At 39.7% G+C, this 24,132-nt stretch overlaps 2 protein-coding genes across 3 annotated transcripts in view; both read right to left on the bottom strand.

Moving 5' to 3' along the window:
* The window catches only part of LOC107658038 (thiosulfate sulfurtransferase/rhodanese-like domain-containing protein 1), a 2,989-nt gene extending 1,096 nt beyond the window's left edge, over nt 1-1,893 (bottom strand). The window contains exon 1 of one of the 2 annotated variants that reach the window (XM_016446427.1): nt 1,771-1,893. In XM_016446427.1, the coding sequence (XP_016301913.1) occupies nt 1,771-1,783 (13 nt within the window). In that variant the 5' untranslated portion in view covers nt 1,784-1,893. Of the gene's footprint in view, nt 1-1,386; nt 1,412-1,770 lie in introns of those variants that run through there. The other variant, XM_016446428.1, reaches the window with a different exon arrangement.
* Nucleotides 1,894-3,411: 1,518 nt separating this feature from the next.
* The window catches only part of LOC107658040 (teneurin-2-like), a 645,835-nt gene continuing 625,114 nt past the window's right edge, over nt 3,412-24,132 (bottom strand). The window contains exons 22-37 of the mRNA XM_016446429.1: nt 23,238-23,448; nt 22,741-22,860; nt 21,786-22,047; nt 21,143-21,410; nt 18,163-18,306; nt 17,323-17,572; nt 16,814-16,834; nt 16,455-16,684; nt 13,357-13,511; nt 12,233-13,122; nt 10,955-11,130; nt 9,717-9,952; nt 9,291-9,587; nt 6,003-7,620; nt 5,363-5,493; nt 3,412-5,228 (exon numbers count right to left, since the gene is read on the bottom strand). Coding sequence (XP_016301915.1) covers nt 4,491-5,228; nt 5,363-5,493; nt 6,003-7,620; nt 9,291-9,587; nt 9,717-9,952; nt 10,955-11,130; nt 12,233-13,122; nt 13,357-13,511; nt 16,455-16,684; nt 16,814-16,834; nt 17,323-17,572; nt 18,163-18,306; nt 21,143-21,410; nt 21,786-22,047; nt 22,741-22,860; nt 23,238-23,448 — 5,747 coding nt within the window. The 3' untranslated portion in view covers nt 3,412-4,490. The remainder of the gene's footprint in view (nt 5,229-5,362; nt 5,494-6,002; nt 7,621-9,290; nt 9,588-9,716; nt 9,953-10,954; nt 11,131-12,232; nt 13,123-13,356; nt 13,512-16,454; nt 16,685-16,813; nt 16,835-17,322; nt 17,573-18,162; nt 18,307-21,142; nt 21,411-21,785; nt 22,048-22,740; nt 22,861-23,237; nt 23,449-24,132) is intronic.

Below are 24,132 nucleotides of genomic sequence, written 5' to 3'. Positions count from 1 at the left end.
AAGTAACTAGTAAAGTAACGCATTACTTTTTAATTTACAATAAAATATCGGCGTTACTTTTTCAAATAAGTAACTCCAGTTACTTTGTTTTCCCATTCATTGACTGACAACTCTCCTGTCCCTATGTTGAGAGAAATCGGGAGTAAGTGCAGAGGCGCTGTGTGAACTAGATGTTACTGTAGTTCTAGACTAAATGTGAACATGCATTTACTCATCTCACTTGCACAAAAACAGATTCAGTATTCCTCAAAATGAATGAAAACAGTGCAATGCAAACCTGCAATAATTAAATGTATTAAATAACACAAATATCTTTTATGCATTTAATCACATTTTATTAATCAATATCTTTGCTGCCGACCTTCGATGATCCAATTCAGCCATATTAATAAGCAAAAATGACTTAAAATAAACATGACATTTGTTTTTCTTTCTTTTTGTTTCATTTCTGAAGTGTGTTGAACTTCTCCTGCATTCTATGCTTCATGCAATCCAGAATGGCTGAGGCGTATTAATTTCACTTTTGCTGTGAAAGGGCCTTTACATTTACCAAAAATATACATTTTTATATTAAAAACAAATTAGCAAGCCCAGCCCAAATGAGAAAAAGTAACACAAAAGTAACGTAACGCATTACTTTCCATAAAAAGTAACTAAGTAATGCAATTACTTATACTACGGCGGCACATATACTAAAATTGTATCGATACAGAGAAGATTAGCATGGCCCCTTACTGTTGTTATTATTATTACTACTGTTACTATTGTTGTTATTGTTTTTTTGTTTGTTTCTGTTATTTGTAAAGCAGAATATACAAAGATGAAATAAATAAACAAACAAAACATTTTTTTATGTCAAATTTGTATTTATACAAAATAGTGTACATTACTGTTGTTATTATTATTACTACTGTTACTATTATTGTTATATGTTTTTGTTATTATTGTTTTTTATTTTATTTTGATTGTTTCTGTTATTTGTAAGGCAGAATATACAAATGTAAAGAAAAAGAAATCATAAAAACAATAAAAAAAATTCTTAAAACAAGCACAATAAAAACTACAATAAAAGTGTAATGATTTAAATAAATAAACAAAAAGGAAATATATAAACAATATAAATATATAAATATAATATATATATATATATATATTATACCTTACATGCTAAATATTTTATTATTAAAAAAGATAATTTTACCCAAATTATACTGTTTACTCGAGATTTTATTTATTTGTAAATTGTTTGGTTACTAGTTCTGTTTTATGATTTACTTTTGTTGATGTATAGATGTCCGATATCTGTTTATATGCAAATAATGATTAAATCATAACAAAAACATAAAGAAAGTGTTGCATTCCATACACATAAAGCATTTCACTTACTGCAAGTCATCCTTACGTCACAAGGTTATTAGCTCTTTAAAGCGAACAAGTAATGAAAATAACGATCAGGACAGCAGACATGCATGATTAGAAAATGAATAAAATGGAATTGAGAGAACGGGCACCGCAGGATACTAGCAAGTGCACAAAACGTTCAGCTTGTTATACTGTAAGTAATAAAATGTAGAGATAATGGAAGTGTTTATCACAGGTGCACCTGGGTACTGTCACCCTGACTACAACAGACAACGAAAACAACAGCTGCTCAAAGCCAACATACGTTTCCAGTACCCCAGAAACAGTGAACAAATCTGCAGTTTCACACGTCGCTTTATTTAACTCTCTTAAAGTATGTTTCTTATTTTTAGACGAGCACCAACTTACCGCTGCTTGCCATGTTGACGTTATGACAGTTCACCGGGTGGTCGCACCTTTACTTCCTTGTTATTCAAGTTTTTAATAGCCATCTCATATTGGCTGTACTGTAAGCATAGGCGTGGTCTTGTAAAAGGCACCGCCTTAAAAGCGCCCCTCCTTGAGCTAATTTCATAATAAAAGACCCGTAGCTTCAAAATAAACATTGCAAGTTGAATAATAATATTAATAATTTGTTGTTATTATTATTATGAACAACAAAAAGTGTGCTAGTAACTGTTATTATTATTATTAACTAGTGCTTATAATCCCCACTTGAAAATCTTGATTGTGTAATTTACCTTATTTCCCCAAAACACGTTTTACGGGCTATCAGATTATTGTTACTGCTGCAAACCATAATAAAGTCAGATGGAATCTCCTACAAACATTGTATGGGAGTGCAATGGTATATTGATAGAATCATATGGCAAATACCACTTTACATAGTATTCTAATAAGGTACTTAGAGAAGATTGAGACTTTTTTTTTTATCTCACAATTTTGATTTTTTTTCCCCCTTCAACTCTAAGATTACATGAGAAAAAAAAAAAATCTGAATTGTGAGATATAAACTCAGAAGTGGAAGATATAATGTAAGAATTATGATACAGTATATAAACTCGCACTTGCAAGAAAAAAGTCTGAATTGTGAGATAAAATGTTGCTATTACCTTATTTGTTTATGTAACATTTTTTATAAAAATGTCAAAATTGAGGCATGTAAAAGAAATGCGGATGTAAACTCAAAACTTCAATAAAGAAAGTCAGAGACGGAAAGAAAGAAGAAAGTCAGAGAAATAAACTCTTTTGACTTTTCTATCTCACAATTCAGACTCGTAATTTAGAGAAAATTAAGTCAGAATTACGAATCTGAATTGTGAGATATAAACTCAGAATTCCAAGTGGAAAAAAAGTCCCAATTACTTTTTTATTCCGTGGTGCTTCCATATATTACAATTGGATATGTTCAATAAAGTAAAACATAGTATTACCATTGTTCATATCCAAAAAGCCATAGTATTGCTGCATTACCATGGGACATTTAGTTAATGTTACCATCACTCTCTACCCCATGTGATGTGGAGAAATGACATAATACAACAGCAATACAGATGTGAAGACATTTACAAATAGATGAGACTAGCCGAACTCACATGAATTAAACTATTTATTGATAAGGTCTCAGAAGAGTCTCACTCGAGTAAGAATCATCCCTCAATACTGATTTGGTACATCATGACATCCATAATGATTCTCTTCACAGTGGAAAGAATCCATTTCTATGGTTTGGGTTCTAGTACAGCAACTTTTCTGCATTAAAACAAAACTAAACAAACAGAACATCAAACGGGGTATCGATATTATCCATCTGTGTCACAAAATTCTAGTGTTTTAATACCAGCTGTTGATTTGCACATAACAAGCCACCTTCTGTTAGAAATATAAAAGTTGATATTATGAACAATATTCTACTGTGCTGCATAAAGGTCAATCTATACACTGTACATACAGATATATTTTGAAAAACAAGTTTCACAGTTTTAAACTTTATTTAAAGTATAAACCATTTTAAAACACTTTACATAAATTATTTCTGTGTATGACTAGAATTTGCTTCGAAGCAAAAAAAAAGAAAAAATTAAAATTAATACAAAAATGAAAAATTATTACATATCGTACAAAGGAAAATAAACTCGACCATCATCTTTGTAGCTAAAAGCGGTGACTCCTTTATGATTGTCATAGAGTACTATGAATGATAAAAATGAAAACAAACTAAGTAAAAATAAATAGTTTCTGACACTAGTAACCTTCCAATCTGGAGTCTGTGAGTGTTTTTTTTTTCTTTTTCTGATATCTCTATACAGAAGTGCCCTGGTGAAGGTCTCGTTACTCTAATGCGACTGGGACGTACAAAACTATCGCATCTAAAGCACACTCAGAACTTCACTGTTATCAGATACAGATATGCAAGTACTGTACTTTTCTATCAGTGATGAAACAAACTATGCCAGACTTGGATGTTCTCATCACTTTTACTCCGCTGGAATAGTCTTGAAGAAACAGTCTGTAGATGATGGGACTTGCTGCAGAGGCAATTGACAGTTTAGCTGTGAAGAATGTGAGGCCTGAGACTGACATTTCTCATGACGGATGTTACTCCTCAGTTTTGACGTCGAGACTGGGCCTCTCCTGCGGCGCGTGAGACTCGCAGCACCTCTCCGATCCAGATCACACGATCACAAGCGTACCATCTGGCACCAACATCCTCTCGGTAACCCAAAAAATATGGGTCAAAATATCTATTCTTTTTTAAAAAGGGGATTTTTCGTATTTCAGCAACAGTAGCTCTGTTTTGTTTTTCAGTTTCTCAGTGCTTTTTGACGTCCATTGTTGAAAAACAAAGACGAGGTCTTTCAAATTGTTCTTTTTTTTTTTTGCCAGAGGCAGTATTAACAAAGTTTTTGAATGTTCTTCTTTTAAAAGTCCCTGCAGCGTTCGGTGAGTTTGCCCATTAGTTCAATTATTCTCCGTGGGTTCAGGAGATAACGGAAAAAAAGCGAGGAAAAAAAGAGAAAGACAGAGCAAGAGAGAGAAAAAGATCGAGAAAAGAACTGAAAACGGTAAAGGTATAAGCGGAGAGAAAGCCAAATATAAAGAAACGGGATAACAAATGATTTGGACTGTTACCTCTTCCCCATCTCATTCTGTCTCAGGAACTGGATGTTGAAACTGCTGTCCGCTAGTTCAGGATACTGTTCCACGGGTAAAATGTAGTACCCGTCGTACCCCTGCACTTTCCCTGTTGAAAGGAGCTGCTGTCTCTCTCCTTCAGTCCACAAGCGGCTTCCCTCCTTATTATCCCGCGCCCGCTGCTGCTCTCGCAGCCAGGCTCCCGATAGCGCCCGCTGCCGTGCCAACTCCAACAGCCGAGCTCTCTCCTCATCCAGGACGTCCGATGCCAACCCATAGCGCACGCTCAGAGAAAGCGTCGGAACCCGGAACTCAACGGTGACCCCTCTTCGTGAGCGACCGCTTACCGTCACATTGATCCCACTTTCCAGCGCCTTGCGTCCATTGGTGAGTCCCAAAGCTAGAAGGTCACTGTCAGCTGAGCCGATCTTCACGAAGAAATGACAGTCACGGCCATCCTGCGTGTAGTGCGTCCCGTCTAAGTAGATGGCGTTATTGAGCACCAGAGCCACCTTCCTGCTGTCATCGCTGGCCATGCTGGAGACCCCTGTGACCACACGTCCTTCTTTCACCGCCAGCATCACCCCTCGTCCGATGATGGGGGTACTCGTGCCAAACCAGTGGCCTGGTTTCTCATGTTTGGTCTTGCGCTCTTTGTCAAGAAGCCGTCCCTCCAGAGCCATGAATGCTTGGTTGTGCCGTTCAGCTTCCTGCTGAACTCCGGTTATCAGCTGCAAGAAGACAATTAAAGGCCTTGGTAAATGCGAGCTAGATCACCTAGTCCAAGATTCACTGATTTGCTACCCTTGGAAATACAAAAGTAATTCCCCTGAGGATTTACTATGGTATTAATGTGGTGACTCACCTGCTCGTTTACACTTTCTTGACTGGCGAGGAGCTCATATGGCGGATCCACGAAATAGTGTGTGTGTCTGGGAAAGCCTGGGATAATGTTGCTGAGCTGGAAGCCAAACATCACCAGCCAACTCTTCACATCTGCAATGAAAAATACATAGAAAAGGAGTTTAAGCTTAAGCTTTTGGGGTTTACAATAAAATAGGCAATAAATAGGGCCATCTGAATGAAATAATAATAAAAAATAATAAAATGAAGTACATCATATGGCAAAAATAATAAATATTTGCTGAGAAAACAGACCAAATTAAGACATTTTGTGGCAAAGAAAGACAAAATCTGGCTTTAGAAAGTAAAAAAAAAAAAATTATATATATATATATATATCTCTCTCTCTCTCTATATATATATATATAATTATTATTATCCCCTTTTGGTGTCACATTAAAACTGTCTTGCAAACTTTTTTACAGTGCCTTTGTAAGCTTCGATACTTTTTATTCTTTGTTGATATATAAGTAAATATATATTTTATATATTTTTTTATTTCAGGATTCTCTAATAAAAATAAGGTTTATATATATATATACTATATATACCTAATGCACTAATTGGCTAAACTGCAACGGCACCCAATTATAAGTTCTCACCTGTGACATAATTCTTGACATCCAGCATGTCACTGAGAGGGTTGTTATTCTTGAACATGTACAGGTTAAAGGGTGCCAGATCTTTTCCGATCTTCTGCCACATGGTGTAATCAGGCGATGTCCATCTGGCCGCTAAAACATCATAGTCTCTCTGTGTGAAATGCACCAGCTTGGTTAGCGAGTCATAAAGCCCACCGTGGAAGCCGATGACGAGCTGGAACTCAGGGTTGGAGTCGTGGTACACCTCCCCATAAGCGGTGTATTGCACCTGTTTGATCATCTGCCCGTTGCTGCTGAAGACAGCTAGTGGCGTACCGGTGTTGTCAGAGGCGATGTAGTACTCCTCCCCACTGCTCACCTCCATGGCAAACAGATGGCCCTGCAGGTCGTAGTACAAAGAGCTGATTTCCGAGCTGGAGTGGTTGAACACATGCGTGACCCGAGTCGGGTTGTTCAGGTCAGCATAAAAGAACTGGAGGTGCTGACCCAGACTGTTCTTAGTAGACACCCTGCGTCCGAGTCCATCGTAACGGTACTGGACGCTCCATGCTCCAGCTGCACGGCTATAGGCGCGCACCAGCTGGCCTTTAGAGTTGTAGTCAAACACATCGCCGCCCCTCTGGCTGAGGTAACCGTCCTCGTCCAGACGGTACTGGACGTCACCCAGTCGCGTGATGCGGTCTCGTAGGTCATAGCGGAGCGGCATGAGCCTGGCGCTGTTACCCGGGTTGAGTAGGTGTAGGTTGCCGTTTAAGTCATAGCTGTAGCGCCAAGTGGACCAATCGTTCACCTTGACGCCACTGAGTTGTCCGTCATTGTCGTACTCGTAGCGGTACTGCGTGGTGTTGGCATAGGGGCCGATCTTTAGCTCTCGCTTGATTACTCTGCCCATGTTGTCGTACTGCACCGTCATCCAGTACATAAGAGAGCGGAAGATCTCATACTGAACCTCTTTGATTCGGCCGTGAGCGTCGAAATGCTTGCTGAGGGTCATGACGGCAGTGGTGATTATCTGATTGATGTCGTAGTAGATGACGCCAAACTTTCCAAAGTGCTCCACTTTTCCGGAGATCTCGTCGTAGCGGTATAGATCAACAGGAAGTGGCGTCTCGCTGATTACTGGCTTCATGCTTGCGATTCTGAAACTATTGTCGTGGTAGGTGTAGTCGAAGCGGGCGTTCACCATACCTTCCTCCGAGAAGCGATAGATCTGCTTGTCAATCAGGGGACCCATTTTACGATAGCGAATCGTGCACGAAAAGCCACCGCTTTGCAAGTTGACCATTTTTAGTACGCCGGCTGTCTCGTCGTAGCCAAAGGTGATGGCTGTGCTGTCGTGCAAGATCTCGGAGAGCTTGGCCAGCTTGCCGTATTTGTAGAGCACACGACGGCCAGTACCTAGGAAGTAGGTGGCCTGGGGGCGTCCGTCCTCGCTGAAGTCGTAGATGATGGACGCGTTGCTCTCTGGCGGGTTGTAGGTGTTGCGGATGTAGCCGATGGAGACGTGAGTGAACATGGTGTGACGGGCAACGCTGGGCATGGTGACAGCCGTGATGCGGTTAGACGCATCGAATTCAAAGATGTATTGTCTCTGACTCTGCAGGAGCAGCACCATGGACTGTGGAGAGAAATATTTTCACAACATCATTATCACATTGATATTAATTAGCAATAGGGTTGCAAAGAGGTGGCACATTTCTGGTAAATTTCCGGAAACTTTCCAAAAATCCCTGGAATATTCCAAAAAATCCTGGAAAGTTTCCAAAATGTTCCACTTTTTTGCAACCCTAGTCCTGTCCATTGCACGGAGCATTGCTTTGCATTAGTCCTGGTGGATTACACAGCGCGATAACAATTTAATTATTATCCCCCCCACCCACCCCAGTTCTAAGCTTAAAACTCACTCTTTTGAGTTAAATATACGCTTAAAAAAGAAAAAAGAAAAAATGGCCAATTAAAATGAAAAGTTTAAAAATAAATATAAATCCTAATTCATGGTATATTATCTGACAAAATATTTTATTTTACTTACATTTTCAGTATATTTCAAAATTTTAAAGCAAAGCAAATAACAACAAAAAAATACATCTTAAAGAAATTTCTAAATACATCTTTACCCTACTCTCACTTTAATCAATAATCTCACCTTGTCCAGGTAACTGTAGCTCCAGACCTTTCCATCCACAAAAGAGCGTGAGAGGATTCGGCCCTGTGGGTCAAACTCCGTTCTCTCACTCATACTTCCTCGGTGCAGCCCCACTAGCTGGCCTGTGCTGGAGTAAGACACATTCACCACTGCAAGGCTGCTGCTCGGCTGCCATATCGCTGGCCTGCCCTGGGCATCATACGTGATCCTCAGTGTGAACTTCCTGTGGTCGTCATAGATCTTCTCAGTCCGTGTGTTCCTATCAAAATCTATTGACAGGAGGTTGCGCCCATGTGCCTGCAAATTGCACAAATATTTGATATGAAAACCTCATGATCAAGCAGGATTCTTTGCTTGCATTGTGCACTGATATGATAAACTAATGTATTACAGTAATGATTTTAAAATCTCGAGTGCCCACCCGAAGTTTCCTGCCAAACACAGTGACCTTGCCCTTGGACAGTTCTTTGCGCAGCCTCCACTCGATAGAGTTCAGACCGTTATCAGTGGGAAGGGTGATGTTCCTGCGGCCGATGGTGGGACTTACTGATCCTGCCAGGATATGGGGCTCGGTGTGGTAGCTGATGCCCATCCCATTGGCATACATTACTCTCAGAGTGCCATTGTTACACAGTTGGTAGCTGTTCCGTACTTGATCTGCAGGGGGCAATAGAGTGACATCAGCACATTTCTGGTAAATTTCCGGAAACTTTCCAAAAATCCCTGGAATATTCCAAAAAATATTCTGGAAAGTTTCCAAAATTTCTGAAATGTTTCCGAAATTTACTGGAAATGTTCCACCTTTTTGCAACCCTAATTAGCAACAACATCTTTTAACAAGCTGTCATAATTCAAAATGAAATCATGCATCAGAGTTTCTGCACTAATTGTTGGAATAATTTATTTACAAATCGATCTACAGAAGGTATTTTGTAATATATATAAGTTGTAATATTTTTGTTGTGCATGTCATTTTTATTATTTTGTAATTTTTTTTAAATACTTAAAAAAATAAATATATTCTATATTTCTACATTTAGCTTTTTAAGTTTATAATCTAATATTTATATTTTATTTTGCCTTTAGTTCAGAAATTTCTAAATACATCTTTACCCTACTCTCACTTTAATCAATAATCTCACCTTGTCCAGGTAACTGTAGCTCCAGACCTTTCCATCCACAAAAGAGCGTGAGAGGATTCGGCCCTGTGGGTCAAACTCCGTTCTCTCACTCATACTCCCTCGGTGCAGCCCCACTAGCTGGCCTGTGCTGGAGTAAGACACATTCACCACTGCAAGGCTGCTGCTCGGCTGCCATATCGCTGGCCTGCCCTGGGCATCATACGTGATCCTCAGTGTGAACTTCCTGTGGTCGTCATAGATCTTCTCAGTCCGTGTGTTCCTATCAAAATCTATTGACAGGAGGTTGCGCCCATGTGCCTGCAAATTGCACAAATATTTGATATGAAAACCTCATGATCAAGCAGGATTCTTTGCTTGCATTGTGCACTGATATGTAAAAATAATATATTACAGTAATGATATTAAAATCTTAGAGCGAGTGCCCACCCGAAGTTTCCTGCCAAACACAGTGACCTTGCCCTTGGACAGTTCTTTGCGCAGCCTCCACTCGATAGAGTTCAGACCGTTATCAGTGGGAAGGGTGATGTTCCTGCGGCCGATGGTGGGACTTACTGATCCTGCCAGGATATGGGGCTCGGTGTGGTAGCTGATGCCCATCCCATTGGCATACATTACTCTCAGAGTGCCATTGTTACACAGTTGGTAGCTGTTCCGTACTTGATCTGCAGGGGGCAATAGAGTGACATCAAATTACCATTAAATTAAGAACAAAAAATATTTCAGAACAAATTTTCAATATGACAAGAGTACAAAACGACAACTACAAAAAAGGCTTGATTTATTCTGAACTCATGAAAGGGCTGCGGGGCATTCACCAGCTCAAGAACAGTCTTGGCTGTCTTTCTTAAGATCATACAAGATAACAAGTGCAGTGCTTTGTTTATAACAAATGATGTGAAGCCTCAAATCCCTTTGTTTCAGAGTGCCACAAACATTTATTATGCTTCAGAAGATCCACTATAAATAAATTACACTAACTAATTTATGAGCACAAGGTACGTTCATAATTTGAGATAATATAGTTTATAATTTATATGGAACCTTTTAAGAGGTGTTTAGTCAATTTATTATTTGCCCCATGAGCGTGTCAAGGTTAGATTCAAAAGCGTGATCTGAGGAACGTTCTCCTTGGACTAAATCCTCAGTAATTCAATGAGAAGGTTCCTCCCTCATCCTGTGTCTGGTTGTATTGAAGTTTGAGTTTTTGGTTTAGTCTGCCATGGGAAGGAAGTAAAACATTGTTGCTCTCTCGCTCTGACTTTCTGTCCTTTCATCTTAACAGATGAAATAAGCTTTAGGAGAGTGGGGTTTGTGGTTGAGGGCATATGGAAGACAGTAAATATTTGCTTGGGATAAGGTAATGAATTTGTCTCGAATCATATGCATCACAGCAAAACACAACTGGAGCGCTAGGCATGGGAGTGGAAACAAATGCTTGTAGAATGTTTTCTGCACTGAATCCTACAGTACTTTGGCTTCCAGCCTCCCACATGGATGTCGGGGGTATCTGTATCTTGCTGAGTAAGTTTGCATGCAATGATATATAAAACAATTAAGTTCAAAACGAAACGAAATACGAAACCAACCAAACTGAGCAGAGAATCTTATACAAAATGATTTCTAAAACCCAATACAAATTCAAAACGACTAGCGAGCAGACATACCTTGCACAACAGTATAAGACGCTTCTACCGACGAAAGATTAGTGATAACAGTGATGTCATCATCTCTGTTGGAGCTCTCAATGTCAATGTTGATGGATTTTTCGATCTCCCTATGCAGACTTGTAACCATCCCCGTGGGGTACGTCACATTGGTTAGCCTTCCTTCACTGTCATACCTGAAAATACAACTAAATGTTAGCAAAATACATTTTCAAATTCATATTTGTAAAGCACTGGAGACAATCATAACTATACCCAATCTTTGACCATCTCAGAAAAAAAAGCTGTCCTCCAGACAATCACCCCATAGAGGTTCAGTGCTATCCCTGCCTGTTTCTCTCTCTCTGTGTAACATTACATTAGGGAGCAGATCTGGATCCTGCCACAGATCTGTCACAGTCTGGCTGATGTCTGTGCCAGTGCAGTGGAGTGTGGGGAATTCTGCATTCTCAGGAGCAAGCTTGCGCTCTCCTGTTCCTGGAGATTTACTTTCCTGCAGAGTGTTCCAACTCTAATCAAACACACCTGAAAAAGTTAATCAAGATCTTCAGGGTCCCTTGGAAATTACAGGCAGGTGTGTTGCTGGGTTGCAACATAACTCTGCAGGAAAGAGGAATTTATCCAGCACTCTTTTCAAAGTCAAATAAGGGATATTCCTACTGGATATCTCTAGCTTTCAACCAAAGTGTTCCATGACACACTACCATTCAAAAGTTTGGGGTTAGTAATATTTTTAAATGTTTTTGAAAAAGTATTTTAAGCTCACCAAGGCTGCATTTATTTGACAAAGAATACAGTAATAAATATTGTTACAATTCAAAATAGCTGTTCCCTCTTTTAACATATTTAAAAAATGTAATGTATTCCTGTTATGGCAAAGCTCAAGAAATGCATATTATTAATGATAAAAACAGTTAACAAACAAAACATACTGGCCCCAACTTTTGAATGGTAGTGCATAAAAACAAAAAAGTGACATTTCTATCTTTTTTTTTTTTTTTGAAGTGTATGATTATCACCAGATAGGATAATTCACGGTGTTTCACACCTGCCTCTGTAAACATTTGCTAAACAGGTTCTATCAACTACTGTAAAAGTCTTGACTCACTAACACATTTTATTTGCTTAAAAGTGAATGTTTGTCATTAACTTTGCATATCTCCTTGGGCTGATCGGAACGTGAAGACAATGCTAAATAAAACTTCTGTTGAGTGTTTCATGCATACACAAAGATTTAAATGTGCATGCTACATAAACCACAGACACATGGCAACTTACTCATAAAAGGTTGTCCAGCCAGTCTCATCAGCCTTGGTAGCCAACAAACCAGTGTTTCCATTGTATCCCAGCAGAACAATCTCCTGGTTGAGAGCAGAGATGGAGCGCAGGCTTCCTGCAGGATCCAGTCCCAGCGTAACCACCTGATTCTCAGGCTGCAGGATGAGCCTGAGCAGTCCCGCTCCACCCTGCCCTGCCCCGTCCCTCCGCACTTTCACCGTATTATTGCAGTTATCCACCACTGTGGTCAGCTCTCCATCAGGGCCATAGCTGAAGTTGTAGAGAGGCAGACCCGTCACAAGACTGATGGTCTGTAGGTGGAGACCCTCCTCATTAAACACATACAGCTCTTGTTCCTGAGGGGACGCGACCTCATATCGGCCCAACGCTGAAGGCCCTGGTCGGTTAGTACGCACAGCCCGGATCCGAATGTTATTGAGGTCTGCAATGTAGAGCGTGCCATCCGGTGAGACGGCCAGAGACATGGGGGAGTTGAGGTTGGCATCTGTAGCGTATCCGTCGTCTCCTGCAAAGCAGTTACAGTTGACGTCGTTCTTGCAGTCACACTCTGACACAGCGCCAGCCAGCAGTGACATCTCTCCGTTGGTGCTAACTTGCCGCACGCGGTTGATCTTCTTCTCGTCCGTCTCGGTGATGTAGAGCACACCCGTATGGGAGATGGCGATAGCCGTGGCGCTCTCCAGGGCGGAGTGGATGGCCAGTTTGCTAAGGGAATAGTCAATGCCAGGCACCTGGCAGTGCATGGGACGCCCCGCGATGATACTCACTTGGTGGTTTTCAGTAATGCGTAGAATAACGTTGTTCTCTAGCACATACAGAGAGTTATCCATGGGGTTTACTGCCAAGTCAGTGGGCCACTCCAAGCGTACCTGGATACAAAATAATTTAAAGTTTTTAAATTAAGCTTTCAGATTAACCATGTACTGTATCATCTTCTGGGCTTCTGATCAAGTTTTTGCAAGCCTGCTAGACATGATTAATACTTGCATATCTGCATGTTCAGCTCAAAAGGTCTGTTTTGAAGACTTTATGATCAAATGAACCTTCCGAGTTCCTGTTTCTGCCTGTGAATAATTTATAACGTGGACTGTCGGCTTGCTGACCTGACTGACATCCATGCTGGAATCGCAGCTCAGTGGGCGCACAGCAGTGAGGTCATTGGCGCCCAGGAGAGTAGAGATGATGCCGTTTTGATCCACCTTCCTAATCATGGTGGCATCCACAAAGTACATAAGCCCGTTTTTATCTACAGCAATACCTGAAAAGAGAAACAAACAGGTCAAGAGTCAAGCAGGAAGTTCAGGGGTGATCCATTGCAGACTCACAAACCCTTTGCCTGTCAGACTCGTTTATTTTTGTCTTCTGCTGTTCTTAATGATCAGAGCAAGTGAATCTTTGATCTGGTTTCAACCTGTTCTAAGTTTATCTTCAGGCTCTGCTCAATTCGTCTTTCCCTCTCAAGCCCCTGTCCTATATAAGCTAGCAAATAATACACGTCCATCAAGCGTCACTCCTGTGTCAACCCATCAATTCCCCTTATCAGACACCGAAGGCAGAGCAGACGAGAATATCTCGAAGTGCTGACAAGAAGATGCTCATAGAATGGACCTGTGTAGGTGTATGATGCAGAGGGGTTTGAACAAAAAGACAGGGAGACAAACAGCATGAGGGGAGAGACTGAGTGCACTTGACTGAGCCTTTTCACAGTGAAGTCATTTGGGAATCAGTAATGAGGCCTGTGTAGTCTGTCATCTCTCTACTCTCTCTCTCCAGAAGCTCAAATTCAACGTCACATACAGAAAATGTGACAATGTGACATCCTTGACAGTTTGGTGTCAGACTGGCTATTTTTTCCTTACACCAAACCTGGATTTCACTTTTAAAACCTGCTCCAAGTTATCATTGTACCTTTATCTTTTCCTTTCTCGTTGCTATATTTGTTTTGGTTGGATATGCTGTGCTTCAATTCCAGTTTGGACTAAATTCAATTTGAACGTTGAACTTTGAATTTGTGACCCATTGTGTGCATGCTGAATCCATAAAAGCAGATTTAAGCAGTTATTTTATTTACAGGGTTCCTACACATTCTCCATTTCAAAATTCCATACTTTTCCAGACTCGAATTTCCGAACCTCTCAGATTTTCAGACCATATTTAACATAAATGGTTCACAGTGCTTTATTTTCAGCTTTATATATTTGGTATATAGTACAGTCATCTGTAAATTTCATTGATTTTCTTCAAGTGACAACATACAGTGCCCCTAAAATAAAAAATTATTAAAAATACATAAATAAAAAAATAAAGACTTTTACATGCACACAGGAAACTTTTTTGTGCCCTCGAGAAACTTTTCACATACGCATGGAAATTTTTTGCATGCTTACGCATTACAATTTCTAGTTTTATATAACCTATTTTCTTTGTGCATCACTGCCATGTGAATAAAACAAGAGCATGGATGCACATGAATTAATAGAGATCTACTTGCTCAAAATTAGGCTTTTCTTATGGTAGTACCTGTAATATCAAGGCCTAATGTCCAATTTAACACATCCTCTGTGGCAGTGCAGAAACCATGACACAAAATGGGCTGATGGCATAAAATTTGCCAAGTTTAAGGGTCTCTAAAAAAAGAGCGGTACTGTAAAAAGGTGTTTGAAATTTGGCTTTCATTAGGGCAGTATGCCATATTTCAAGGCCCTAGGTCTCTTTAACGCATATTCTGTGGCGGCCAAGAAACCACACAATAGGTAGATTAGTGTGCATTGTCCTATATATTAAGTTTAATGGTTCCTTGTACGCACATAAAAGTCTGTATATTTTTCATTTTTGAAAAGGTCCTTGAGGCTATGTAATACGGTGCTAAGAATATAGTGAGACGAAACACAAAATGCTTATAACCTGCATTTTGCATAATGAAAAAGTGCACCGTGACTTCATTCAGTCGCATTTGACAATCATTAAACAGCTGCCATGAAACCTAACTTCTTCTATGATACATTTATTTTCATTAAATTCTTAATTTTCTATTATAAAAATCTAAATAGGGGCAAAAGTCTGGAAACACAAATATTTTTTCCATACTCTGCTTTCTTTTTTCCATACTTTTCCAGACCTGGAAAATACTTAAATCAAATTCCATACTTTTACAAACCCTGCAGGAACCCTGTATTTACTATTTACTTGGTCATTAACGCAATAAATTATGAACTGGTATAAACCCAATAAAAAATAATTTGTTTATATATAACACAAGCTAAAGAGAATCTCCAGAGGAAAATTTAATTGCTCAGTTGTTGCTCTTTCACAACTTAGGAGAATTTCTGAAGTTCTGAGATATGTTACTCCACTTTATGAGGGAAAATAGACACAAATGAGACCACTGACATACAGTAATAGAGTGTACAGCTATTAAAAATAGATATGGATAGCATTTGATGAGAAATATTCAAGTTCATATCGAGATCTCTGGCATTTGATTACAGAGTTTGGTGATATTGTGATATGTCATTGATTGCAACTTAAGACTTCTCCAATCATTTAGTCTGTCCACAATCAGCTGCAAATTCTCATTCAAATCTGCCTCCATCCAATCAGTAATTAAACGCTAAATGCACAAATCTGTTTCACTTGGATGTACATCACAATATGGAAGTAAAGATCTGTCATACTTCCATTTCATCGTGACTTTATTCAGAAATCTTCCTCCTAATCTCACTGAGAATGTCTGAAACAATCACCAAAAATATCCTTCTGTGTGATCTACCTAAACACCAACGCTGTATAATGCAGAAAAAAGCTCACTTACAGCTCTGAACTGTAACATGAGAGTTAAAAGAGCCACCACAATTAAGTAACATTATCTTTGAGAGACAGGCAGAGAGAGAGAGAATACCAAGAGACTCCGATAATCGAAGCCGGAGACTCACACTCCCCATAGCACATTCAGAAATTAATTAATAGCTTAAGGTTGAATGTTCTCTGTGATTGGAAGCAGCTGGAAGATAAGACTCTTTTTATCCATGTTAGGTGTCACTGCTACAAAGGAAGCGGATGTAAAGACAGCCTGCAGAAACATTTCTTCACCTCAGACAGACACATGTGAAGATGTTAGTGTGATTTCATCTGATGTGAAGGGGATACAATAAGCAATAAGATCTAGCTTCTGTTTTGGTTTTCTTCAATGTTTCAACCTCACCTTTAGGGCTCATGAGAGTGGCTTCTACAGCTTTGCCCCCGTCCCCGCATCTCTCATCAAAGGGCAGGCACTGTTCTCCTGTGCCCGCCACCACTTCGGCATTGTCAGCCAGCTGTCTTCCCCCTGTGAGCGATCGCACCTTGTAGATTCGCCGAGAATTTGTGTCAGAGATGAACAGAGCCCCAGAGACTGGGTCCACAGCCAGGAAGTACTTATGAGTCGGGTTGTTACTACGAAAAACGAGGTCATTACGGAGTCAGTGCTGCAATTAGGTATAATGCGTTGCTTTATCGCTATATTTATATTCAGTGAATAATTTAATTTAAGTTAAAGAGAAAGAAATTAAGTTAAAGGCTCACCTGTGTCGAAAATCCTTATTTCTGTAAATGAAGAAAAGAACAAGAATCACAATTTTGATTCCAATATATCATGATAAAATATATATTGTGTATTTTATTTAAGAGTAAACTGATTTTAAAAATATAACAATTAAATCTAGGTAAAAGTAAAATCCCCCCCAAGGACGATAACCATATTAGCATCTACAATAACACACAATAACATTTTGCTTATTAAAAGTGTGTGCTGCAGTTTTGTCGTCTGCCACTTTAAATGCTCAAGCCTTTAAAAGCAGGATGCATTCTAATTGGCTGCTAATGTTTTTATCATTAGCTGGAAAAAATGAAAGTGATTCCAATGATATTGTTCCCCTGAGCTGTTACTGTTATTAGTTGTGGACTGCTTTTTTTTAATTTAGAATGATTTTAAAAACTTGGTTTTAAATTATAGTGAATTATAGCACTATAGTTATCATTCTTGGTGTGAACGGGCCTAACAACAAAAGTCTCCTCTGCTCCTTTCTCAATACCTGAGCTCCAGTATGCGTGTGGTATTGAGGTTGGGATAAACTCTGCGTACGAAATTTAAGTCTCCAACGTAGAGGCTGCCATCAATGCCTGCTGCCAGGGCTACAGGTGCCAACAGCTTATTTCCATCAGCCAGGCCATTACAGCTCGGGCAAGAGATGCTTCGTCGACGCCCATTACCCATGATGCTTGTGATGATGGGTGGCTGCTGGGACACAAAGACGTTCTCACCGCTGCCCTTATGAAGGATGCCTGGTGTCAGATGAATAAAGAAACAATAACCATTTAAATGGAAAAAGAAAGTGCTATTTTCAAAAGACCATTTTTAGTAAAAGCTGTTTACCGGAGCCATTTCTGAACATTACAACCACATTTTCAGAGCATTACATTAAATTATTGATCAAAATGACGGGCTCTTCCACTGAAAGCAGCCAGGCATCACAACACATCAGACTTCCTGTGTGTCAGAAAGGGATGGCCCTCTCCTCACCTCAAATCTCGGTCTCAGCGGGTCTGTTACTTTACAGTTTAACCAGTGACAATCAAGATTAGAATTTTAAGTGAGTATAATTACTTATTACAGTTCACGTAATTATCAAAGCATTTATTTAAGTTCAAATATTTATCAAATAATACTATAAATAACCAGAATTAAAAGTGATTAAAGGGGCCCTCTAATATTTTTTCTAATAAACTTTATTTATATATTGTTCTCCTTTGGGTATGTCTTATTTCATTATGGGATCAAGTGCTGCCACTAATGCCCCATCTAAATAAATAAATAAATACATACACACAAAACAGGTGCATTTTGCCCCTGTACAAGAACATGAGGCTCATACCACTGCGCAGGTTGAGTATATGGTGTTTGTCCAGAGACCAGCCGCCCAGATTGGAAGGCTCCAGCTCATAGCCTTGAAGCATTGCAGTCCTCTTCTCCCACAGCACCAGACTAGGACATGATTCATATTCATACCCCACAGAGACTTGGGGACAAATACAGAGAGAGTGAGAGAGAGAGAGAAAGGGAAAAAAGAGAGTATACAAAATGTATCAAAACAGCATTTAATTAACTACATGACAGGCCAATATTAGAGATGATTAATTTACATACAATGCAAGCAGATTGGATGGGGAGTCTAGCTGGGAAACAGTGAGGGAGAATATAAATATTTATTTGAAAACCACATGCTAAATTAAAAGTCAGAACATTTAGAGAAACAACAAAAATTCAGCACTTAGAGACACACATATGAGGCAACTGTAAGCTATAAATGACCCTGCAACAATCATCACAACATTTCTCTTTGCAGACTGCTGGGCAGAAGTAGGACATATCAGGTTCTGGGCAAGCCTTCACAAATCACCGCAGCTTGGGTGCTTTCACAACCACAAAGCACCTCGGTAAAGTGTGAACGTGATTTGTTCAGACACCCTGTGGCTGGACATGACTTCAGCTTTCACTTCTCCAACAGGACCGTGTGATCTGTGCTGCTGCCACAGGGTCATTGCAAGATACGTGTTTCCACAAAAAACTTTCCTTCCATTTCTTGAAAAGTGGAGCACAACTCCATGAATCCATTAGCATAAATACATATGGAGATATACCGACGAGGCAGGTGAGAATTTATAGCTGTGTAGATGCGAGTGGGACTGTGGGTACCTCAAAATATAAATGAAAAAGATGTAGAGAGCTGGAAAGTAGACAGGCTGAGAAAGCAGCGGAAAGACAAAGAGAGATTAGTGGGTGTTATAAGGAGGTCACACCAGACAGAGTGCTGTTCTCAGCATTTCCCTTGGCTCACTGCGGCTGCTCTCTGAACCTGTGTGTTTCTCTGACAGGGACGGTCAGGCTGAGTGATCTTTGGGTCCTACGTTCACACGCATGAGCACAAATCCTGTCTGATGTGTTAACTCTCACTGTGTTCAGTCAGCAGAGTGACCGATTACCCATGGCTGTTTAACTGCCATGTGTCCTGAACGGTCACTACAGTTGGCCAGGGTCCCAAATAAACACCCATCAAGCACCAAACGTGGATACATTTTATATCTGACAGGTGAATTTCACAGTGTCACAAGCCAACCTGGAGGATGACAATTTTTTTTATAATGGATTAGTTGGATTTTGTGTGTTGTGATGTGAATGAATGAATGAATGAATGATGCATTTATATAGCGCTTTACTGTGTATTGTTGTACACCCAAAGCGCTTTACAATCATGTGGGGGGGTCTCTCCTCAACCACCACCAGTGTGCAGCATCCACTTGGATGATGCGACGGCAGCCACAGGACAGCAGCGCCAGTGCGCTCACCACACACCAGCTACAGGTGGAGAGGAGAGAAAGTCATAGAGCCAATCAAGTGGATGGGGATTATTAGGAGGCCATGATTGACAAGGGCCAGGGGGCCAATTTGGCCAGGACACCGGGGTTACACCCCTACTCTTTACGAGAAGTGCCATGGGATTTTTAATGACCACAGAGAGTCAGGACCTCGGTTTAACGTCTCATCCGAAAGACGGAGAACATCTGTTATTAACGCTACTTAAAGTAGTGAAAAGAATGTTTGTATGATAAGATGAATTTGAAAAATGGTGAAAGCACACAACCCAAGCTGTTCAAAGCATGAGAGCACTTTACCTTAACCGTTTCAAAAGAGGCTCATAAGAGGAGAGTTTAATGTGGGCCGGGTACCATGTCAAGTGCTGACAGAGCATTTGTGCCGTTTAATGTGCTTGAGAGATGTGTTTAATGCATTTGCCAGCGTATAACTTACATTTTACTGTTATATTCATTTTCTGTAAATGTTATGAACTGAAAGTCATGCCTATTTCCACTGCACCAAGACCAAACTTTGTATTTACAGTAGTGATGGAACAAAATTATGTTTTTTAAAAGAAACAGCATAACTGAAAATTAAAGTTTTATTTTAGCTGAAAACTGAAACTGGAAATAAAGCTTATTTATTAAACAATTAATTAATCAATATACTTAATAATCAACACTCAAAAACTGAGCTGTATATAAACATTTAAATTGCACATAAGGCTAACTATCAAGCTATTGAATTGCCTTCCTGAGATAAAGGTAGCATTCTGTGACATTGTTTACAAGCTGACGTCTTTCTGTGTTTGAAACACTGATTGGAGATTGCATTAGATGCGATATTTCAGTAAGTGTTTCTTTTAATACAACTCCTAATGTTAATTCATGTTTATTCTGTGCTATAACTAGTAATAAAGAGGAAGATGATCCGTTTATGTGCTGTTTGAACTGAGACGGCTATAGCGTTGTGTTGTGCCATAGTAAAGATCATCAAAACGCATTTGTTTGGTAACATTTTGTTATAAAATTGACAGAATTTGAAAAAAAGACTTTGTTTCATATCAAAAGTAACACAGCAGAAAGATTATTGTAATTACTCGATGGTAGGTGTGCTACAAATAATGTTTATTGAGGTTCACTCATCAACAGAAAACAGCATAGATTAAAATATCTGGTTCATCAAAACAAATATTTGTTAAAAACTAGAAATTAACATTGTCAATTCAGCCTTAGCTCTTTACCTGTTGTAGCTTATCCAAGTTGTGTGCAGGAAACAGACACTAACAGAGTCTAAACACACGATTGGCAAAGCACTAATTAAACGACAGCTTCTTTTAATAATTTTGGTCCAATCTCGTTTTCAGCCTCAATTAAAATTACACAAACAATTATATTTTTGTAGGAACAGTAACTGCAATGGGATAATAACTTTGTTTTGGAGCATGCGTGCTAATATCTAAGCCACCAATCCAGTCACAATTAATTATGTATGCTTACCCACTGCATCAGAGAGGCCATAGACACGCTGACCATATGCATCCGTCTTGTCCCAGATAAAGGTGTAAGCGAGGTTGGGTGAAGCATGGAACCACTTCTGAAAGAGGTGTCCCTCTACGGCAACCATCAGATGGACTTTGACCAGGCTGAGAGGTACCACGGCTTGAGTCATGGTGATCTTGAGCAAAGAGCGGTAACCTGGGGTCCGGGAACTCAGGTGACAGAGCTTCAGATTGGTGCCGGGAATCTCTAGCTGCTCATGCAGAACCTGGTGGAGAGATGGAAGAATGATTTTCACGTCACAGGAAAAGGGTATTTTCAAACAAGAATAGGACATGATTAGGAAGGTCAGGGGGTAGAAGAAAGACTAAAAAGATTAAAGGAAGGGGAAATGCAAATGTGAAAATGGTTGATGAGGGACGACCTGTGAGTTTCATCAGGTTAACAACCTGTCAACTAATTTAATGACCAAAGAGAGAGTGGTAAAGGAACACGAATAAAATTAGAAAAGAGCAATATTTGGGACACTGAAGTGAGCAAAATTGAAAGGAAAAGTCTAACTGAAGGATCCCATCAGTGCAAAACACATTAATCTGCTAATTACAGTAATGAATGTTTCAAGGAAGCGAGGATTTCATCATACCTGTGTCTCTGGAATGATGGACCTCTCTCCTGGCCTGGAACTGAAGAAAGAAGAAAGGGGGGAGGCCACCACCACAGGATCAGGCCTCACAAAGCCGCTGAGGTCACAGCTCGGGATGGTGTTCTCCTCTGTCTTTAACATCAGAGTGTCCATGGCATAAAAAATGTTCCACGGGAGCCACACGGTGCGCTCTTGACTCAAAAATGGAGCCCGCTCGAATCGGAGGGTGAGAGAGGCTCCACCATTGGCAATGAGGTCAAATCTAATGACACAGAGCGAGAGGAAGGGGGAAAGGCAAACAGAGTGTAAAAAACAAAAACAAATATGTACTTGTGTTATTCTCAGTTATTGATAGCGCCATTACATTCTGAATGCTTTTACCATTAAAAATGCCATTTCTCTGGGAGGGATAATTCATTGTTTTGATAGATTGCAGTCATTTCAATGGAAAGACTGAGTTTACTCGGCTCTAAATGAATCTAATAAAGATTTGTTCAGTTAGCATGTTGCTCTCTAAATCACTAGAAGCTTATGTAAACAAGTAAGTCACAAAATAAGGCTCGGCGGCAGAAATAATCAAAGTGTTTCAGAGGGGAAAGGGTTGTTTGTTGCTTGGATGATCAGCTTGGATGTGTAGGTACCAGGGTTGGCCAAAACTCAGAACTGAAGAATTAGCTTCCTTTGAATTCACGAGCGTGACTTTGAATTTAAATGGCCACAAGACACCATCCATCCATTAAACCATTTTTACAACATTTAAACAAAGCTGTCAAGCCAACAATCAAACTTTGTCTTATAAACTGCTTTTCCAGTTAAAAATTAGAGTCACATTCAAATTTAAATTGCATTTCTGCATCCAGTTTGCTACCTCACTTCTCAGTTAAAGTACAATTTAAAAAGCAAGTCAATTCTTTGCGTACAACCCTGGTTGGTACGAGTACTACGGTAAACTTACGTTCCATCCTGGCGTGTGAGGGTGTAGCCATACTGTGGGTACTTGACAAATGACACATTAACTCCCACCAGCGGGGTTCCATCTGTTGTCACCACCTGACCTCTGATCAGTGATGCCAGACTGGAGAACACAGAACAAACAAGAAGACATCAGCTGCTCGATAACCAATAAATCCAAAGCGATACCATCAATCCAACAACTGCTGTCAAAAAAATTTCCCATTAGCCAACACATCTGTCAGTTAATCCAAGAAATACAGTAGAAAGAGACAGGAAGATGTTGTAGCACCACTGACAACAATCGATACAGTTCCTCAAAAATAGCTCTGGGGTTACGAAATAGCACAGAACTGACAATAACTATCCCAGCACTCAATTTACTCTCAACAGATATAGCATAAATTGTGTGCACTTCAGTGGATATTTCATTTTTCTTCTACTGTACAATGCAAGAGACATGACATTTACCAAGTTGTTGTGAACAGTAAAGCAAGTTACCTTGCGTTAAATGGATTGTCTGCAGGGATTATATGTGTGCTGTCCCGGCCCACTAGCATCTTAACACGGTCGTAGAAGGAACGGACTTTCTGCTCAGGGTGCTGGCCTTGTTGGATGACCTGTAAGGGATCCCTGGACCCTCTACAAAGCGGACTGTTCTGGCAGGGACTTTGGATACAGCAGTCTGGATCCATACAGTCAGTCAGACCATCTAGAAGAAAGAAAACAGCAGTGTGATGAGTAATGTCATATTACAATGGTGCACAATCAATCAGAGCTGCCTAAGGCTGCGAAAGATTTCTCTCTTCATCTCGTTCTCTGTTAAAAAAAAGGGAACATACTTCATCTGTTGAACAAGAGGCCGTTTCATCAAAGTGTTCTTGTAGGTTTTGAACACAATGATGTTGGATTTGAATTTTGTCTCTGTTCCAGTATTCATTTACCAAAGAGTTCGAAAAGTGCTTTCTTCTTTCCATCACCTGTAGGCTTTGAATTAAATTACTTACTACAGAACATCTGACTTGCTTTTTTGAATCCGTCGTTTCAGATGAAAGCCAACAGTCCAGTATTTTCTGAGAAAAGTTTAGCTTATTCCTATGAAATTTACACATTCAAGAATTGCAAACAGAGGTATAGATACACACAAAAAGTTGCCACATCTGGTTACTGGTCACTCTCATCCCATTAGAGCACGGAATACATTAAAGCTGCAGTGTGTAATTTGTTCAATGTTAAAAAACTTTCCACTGTGCCAGCTTAATTTACTATAAGTAAGCCATTCATAAGAATTCCCCCAAACGTGTAACCACTGTGGTGTTATCAAACTTTGTCTGACATACATAACTTTTTGTTCACTTAAAGGGATAGTTCACCCAAAAATGAAAATGTGATGTTT

Source organism: Sinocyclocheilus anshuiensis, unplaced genomic scaffold (assembly GCF_001515605.1).
Source record: "Sinocyclocheilus anshuiensis isolate Anshui unplaced genomic scaffold, SAMN03320099.WGS_v1.1 scaffold227, whole genome shotgun sequence".
NCBI lineage: Eukaryota > Metazoa > Chordata > Actinopteri > Cypriniformes > Cyprinidae > Sinocyclocheilus > Sinocyclocheilus anshuiensis.
The sequence above is the reverse complement of the archived record's forward strand: the minus strand, read 5'-3'. Positions and strand labels throughout refer to the sequence as shown.